The following is a 5,284-nucleotide window of genomic DNA, read 5'->3' as shown; positions in this document are numbered from 1 at the left end:
ACTCTCGGGGTGGTGGCGGCACGTTACCCCCAGACTGGCGAGTGTGCTCCAGGAGAGGGGTCGGCTGGACATAAGGCGCCCCTAGGGAGGCATTCAGAGCCTGGAAGGTGGTTGGGTGCAGGGAGGTGGGCGGCTCGACACAGGAGCGCCCCCTACTGGCCCGCCTCACGTGGTGGAAACAGCAGAGGGATACGAATACCCAGCTGTGTTCCTGAGGTGGGATCTCTGCACCCGCCACAAACACAATTGCTACATTTCAAAACACATTTTCTAGAGAGAGTAAAAGATTGGAAGCACATTCACAACTGATCTTGAATGGAAAGAATGAATGCTTCATTTGGCATTTTACATTGCTGTATAACACTTACCAGTGCTTCAACAGTAAGCATTTATTTCCCTTTTTACCCTTCCATAATTGTGTTGTAACACCAGCTGCTCGAGACACTGGCACATGTAGTGCTGCTTCCATGCAGACAGTTTGCACTTTGTTCTGATTATAAGTAGTGCTGATAGGCATTCACCAGTACTTTTTTTTTTTTTTTTTATAGCCAGGATTTTCCCAACGATGCCGAAGTGAAGGTCGTATTAACAACATGGGAACAGCCAAAAATCATACAGCTGGCAAAAAATGCAGCATATTTGCAGCTTCCTTATCCTCCTTCCAATGTATACACACACTGGACTTTCCAGCCTTTATGGCCTTTGTGGCCAGCCTGAGATATGGTGCCACAGGCAGCACAGGGCAACCTCTGTATGTGGCACATGTCAGATCAGGGGAGAGGGGGCAGGCAGCACAACATCAGATAGCACAGGAAGCAAAGCTGCAAATTGGGCCAAGGGTGTAAAAAAGGAAGCAGGAAGCAAAGCAGGCAGTGAGCATGAGGCTGGGAGCAGAAAGCAGAGCAGCAGATTGTACAGGGGAAGGAAATCAAAATAACTCTCATGGAGGGTGTGGAGCTGATTTGTGGCACACCTTCTAAAGAAGTTGACTCCTACTGCTTTGTGGGCAGTATGTTCTCTGGACCCCTGCGGGGTGGCAAGCATATGGCCTGAAAGCTGTATTATTAATACAGCCCCACCTCAACCATGGTCTACATATGGGAGCTGCATAGATGCCCACAATTTTCTCCCTTCCCCCATAGTCCCTTATCTGAAAATCAATACCAACCTGCGACATTTCACTAGGTTGCAGCTGTCCAACTTCTGGGCAGCAAGGGGCTGCAGGGGCCACACACCATGCAAGTGCCCTCTCCCTGGCCCCCTGCTATGTGCGCACAGCCACATAGGACTGCACTCCCACAAACCCCCCACAGCCTAGTTCTTTCCTCAGCTGCATGCACAGCATCTCGCCTCGTCTCCTGGCCATATCCATCACCCACTGCAGTGCAGGCAGTCTGGTTCCTTTCTTTGCTGTGTGCACAACTTGGACACAATCTTGCCCCCTTCCAGCTGCCAGGGCAGGAGCAACTGGGAGATAGGGGTGGTGGCTAGGTGGGAGCCCACAGGCTCCATGCTAACCCTCTGGGGGCTTCATGCTGCCAGCTGGACAACCCTGTATTAGATTAAGATATTCAGGCATTTTTTTTTACTTTGTCAGGTTGTTGCTGAGAATCTCCCAAAATAATTTCAGCTTACTGGTGATGGACAAGCATGGCATGGACAAAGAGCGTTACCCTTTCCCGGCTACACCTGCTGAGCTCTTTACTCTTATTGACACTTTCCCTTTGAGAAAAGAAGAGATGAAGCTGCAAGCAGAAGTTGGTCAGTCATGTCCCTAATTGAAAATCACAGGGTTTCATCTCTGAGTGAATTTTTCTACTTACTTATGTTTCCCCTGGTGCTACATAAAGCATGACTTCTCTTTTTAATCACTGATGTACAGATTTTTTTGTGTTTTTTTAATTCTATTTTATTGGGTAGCTTCTCTGCATATGATATATGCATGATGCTTTTTGTACTTTCAGCCATCCTTAGAGGAATTTGTACTGCTACTCCCCCAGGAAATCTGTGTACAGATATTGTGTTGGGTCTCCAAGAATTATTTTGAACTTCCCATTCCATGTAAAATTTGATGTTACTTTCTTACTGTTTATAAATCTTTTAATAATAAAATATTGTTTTGCATATCCAGATAGCTTGTCTTTGATTCCTTTCAGGAAGAAAAGTTGATCCCCAAAATTGGATCCAAATATTGACTTTGAAGGGTTAAATATTTTGATTGAGGGTTAGATCTATAAATGACCTGCCCGCAATATTACAGCAGTAAAGAAGTTATTCTCTGCTGCAGGTGTACAGTATAACTCTGATTGTAGTGTCTTTCAGTCTTCATGAAAGCCATATAACTTGCACTTTACCTTGTTTAATAGCATTACAGACAAATAATAGCTGGAAAAAAACACACAGGCAGCTAGGAACAAGATGGGTTTTCAAGGGAGGAAAATTGGAGAGATGCTGGAAGGAGCTTCTTACATTTGCCTTGGCCAGATTTTATGGAGATACAAAAGAAGTAAAAGAAGTCTGGTAAATTGAAGCAACACCACTGAGATGATAGTGAATTATGAAGTCACTGGATTTGGATGGAGATACAGGTTATGTTATGATACATTTTCAACCCATTACATATGAGTGAGTTAAAAAAATTGTTCTTGCCTGTATCCCTGACTTGTGTTCCTGACAGAAGAGTCCTATCACTTCCTCTTGAAAGCAGACCACGTCTTTGATTTGTTGACAAAGACCTAAGACATTCCCTGCTGCAAAATCGCCTCCAGAATCTATCACTTTTAGACCTGTAAAAATACTGACTGGCACATTATCCATTTATAACTTACAAATAATTGAACAGGTTATTGTTTAAAACCACTGTTGGTTTAATGCTTTTTCATCGGGTCGCTGGGATTGTTGGACATGAAGTGTTGAAGAAAGGAAAATTTGTTTTTTTAGCCCCATTATCCTGCTAATAGAGTTCAATGGACACTATCCTATGGAAGGGAGGCAAGCTGCTTATATAAAAAAAGTGAGCTTGCGGCTTGACAGCTCACATTACTCATGCCTGAACGTCTCTGTAGCGATATCTAAAATTACACCCTGGGGGCCAGGTTGCCAGTTCATACTGTCCGTGTCATAAAGTCTTAAGGTCTTTCCAATTATGGTCCTTGCCGCAGAATAAGGTATAACTTTGGATGATTCAGTAGATTGTCTGGTTTTACAGGCTTCTGTTGCATGTGCTTTTATTAACCTTTTTTCTTCCCCTGGACTCCCGCCTCCAAGGGAATTAAAACAGCTTTAAATTCCCAGTAACAACTCTGTTTACGTAAAAGGCTTATTTAATGGCTAGGAAGTGCCACTGTATCCCCCTCATCTCCTTCCAACCTTCCTTTTTATATTCAGAAAAGGAGAGCAGCCTGCTTTCCAGTGATTTTTCCATTGTATTACTGTAGTTATAAGCCCCTACAATCCATTTAAGCAAAATGCATAATCCAGTTATACAACCACTGTCATGATGAAGTATGCTCTGAAATTACTGCAATCAGAAAAGCAATTGCAATCATCAAGCCCTGAAGGGAAATTATTGAAAGTGGATAAAAATGTAGCGGATGTAGTGATTAGATTACTAGGTGGAGTTCTACGTAGGTCTTCAAACAAGAGGGAGCGTAGACCAGTGAAGAGTACATTCAACCAGGAGGGAGGAGTCCTGGGTTCTGGTCCCTTCTGTCTGGAAGTAGCATTCCATTTTAGTCATTGGTGATTTAAAAGCTGAAATTCAGCAGGGAAAAAAGATAAGGGTTAACTCTCTGGCACTTAGCCATGCTAGCAGCTCCCTCTACACCAGAAGCTTCTGGAAGTAAGGATCTTGCTGGCAACAACCCTGTGGCTATTCTTCTGTTCTGGCTACTGGAGCCACTGTGGAGAAGGGGCAGAATGCAGAAGCAGAAAGAAGCAATTCCCCCCCCACTCCATTTTGGCACCCCACCTTCCTCCCCAGCACTGCCCGGGGCTCATGTCTTGCTCACCCACCCATTGTTATGTTACTGCTTGTTAGAATAGTAAGGGTAACAGGGCTTTAGCTAAAGATTTCCCACCAGTAGTGATGAATATCATATTCCTAGCTTCTGTTCATCCTTCATGCATTAAATCCACCTGAAATAAAAATCTATAAAAGAAGAGTCAAGGTAAGCAGAAGACAGCACCGGTAAGCAGCAGAAGAGAGAAGCATATAAGAATTATACCAAAGTTATACCTACAAGGACTCAGAACATAGCATGTTTTTCTTGATGGCTATGAATGATGCAACTTACTCACTGCAATTAGAAAAAGGCAACAGGATGTGTCCCATAAGGCATCCTAAACATTTGACAAAAAACACCATAGCAGAAACAGAAATGAAGTAAAATATTGAATTGTTTTAATGCAAGAGAAATAACATTGTACTTTACAATAACTACAACTGGGTTCACTAACCACCTTCTTCTACAATCCACAAGTCTGAAAGTACAGTACATAAAGTACAGCAACAAGCTGGGCAGGAAGAGTTTTGGCAAAATGTTGGCAGTGCTTAACATAATGCAATGGCATGAACTGCTAATGTTTCACGCCCAATGTAACTGTCTTAAATAGAGCCTTTGACCAAGAAGGATGCATTGGAAGAGGATATATGACATGACATCTGACAGATGCAACATAGGCTAATCTTGTTTTAACAAACCCCAACATTAATTGAAAGGGGAGCTTTCACATGCTGCCCAAAGCAGCCTAAAGGCTACAAAGCATTACATTCTCCAAAAGAGTAGCTGAAGCACATGGTTGTGTGTACGTTATTGCCACAAATAAGAACTACCGTAATAATTAATTTAAATCATGGAAAGGAGAGTCTCAAAAACAACCCAAAAGTCACTTGATTACTAGCTGAGGTTCAGTGGCTACCCTGAATGTAGCTACATATGCATTACCATCACATCAGACAACATCTTTCATCTATCGATCACTTGGCAAGGAATCCATGGGACAGTGTTTGGGATCCATTAATACTGTTAAGAGCATCCCATGGGCTGTTGTGGAAGAACACACTACTATTTGCCATGCCTTACTGGAATGAACCAAATACACACCCTTCTTACCATTGCCACCCCAGGCTTCCTCAATGTGGCTCTCAGTATCTGTATGTAAAAAGAAAAATAGGAATTGCACTGCTACCACACTGCAGTCAGATCAGTTCTAAAGGAGATTTTCTTTGCTAGAGTTGTAAAGAGCTAGCAATACTCTAGTAAGGGAAATCAAACATCAGCTC

The 5,284-nt window shown here is 42.9% G+C and overlaps 1 protein-coding gene across 2 annotated transcripts in view; it reads left to right on the top strand.

Moving 5' to 3' along the window:
- SRPX (sushi repeat containing protein, X-linked) overlaps positions 1-2,130 on the top strand; it is a 75,646-nt gene extending 73,516 nt beyond the window's left edge. For both annotated transcript variants that reach the window (XM_019524824.1, XM_019524825.1), the window contains one exon: positions 1,598-2,130. In XM_019524824.1, the coding sequence (XP_019380369.1) occupies positions 1,598-1,778 (181 nt within the window). In that variant the 3' untranslated portion in view covers positions 1,779-2,130. The remainder of the gene's footprint in view (positions 1-1,597) is intronic.
- The last annotated feature ends 3,154 nt before the right edge of the window (positions 2,131-5,284 follow it).

Source organism: Gavialis gangeticus, unplaced genomic scaffold (assembly GCF_001723915.1).
Source record: "Gavialis gangeticus isolate Ggan-Ray unplaced genomic scaffold, GavGan_comp1, whole genome shotgun sequence".
NCBI lineage: Eukaryota > Metazoa > Chordata > Crocodylia > Gavialidae > Gavialis > Gavialis gangeticus.
The sequence above is the reverse complement of the archived record's forward strand: the minus strand, read 5'-3'. Positions and strand labels throughout refer to the sequence as shown.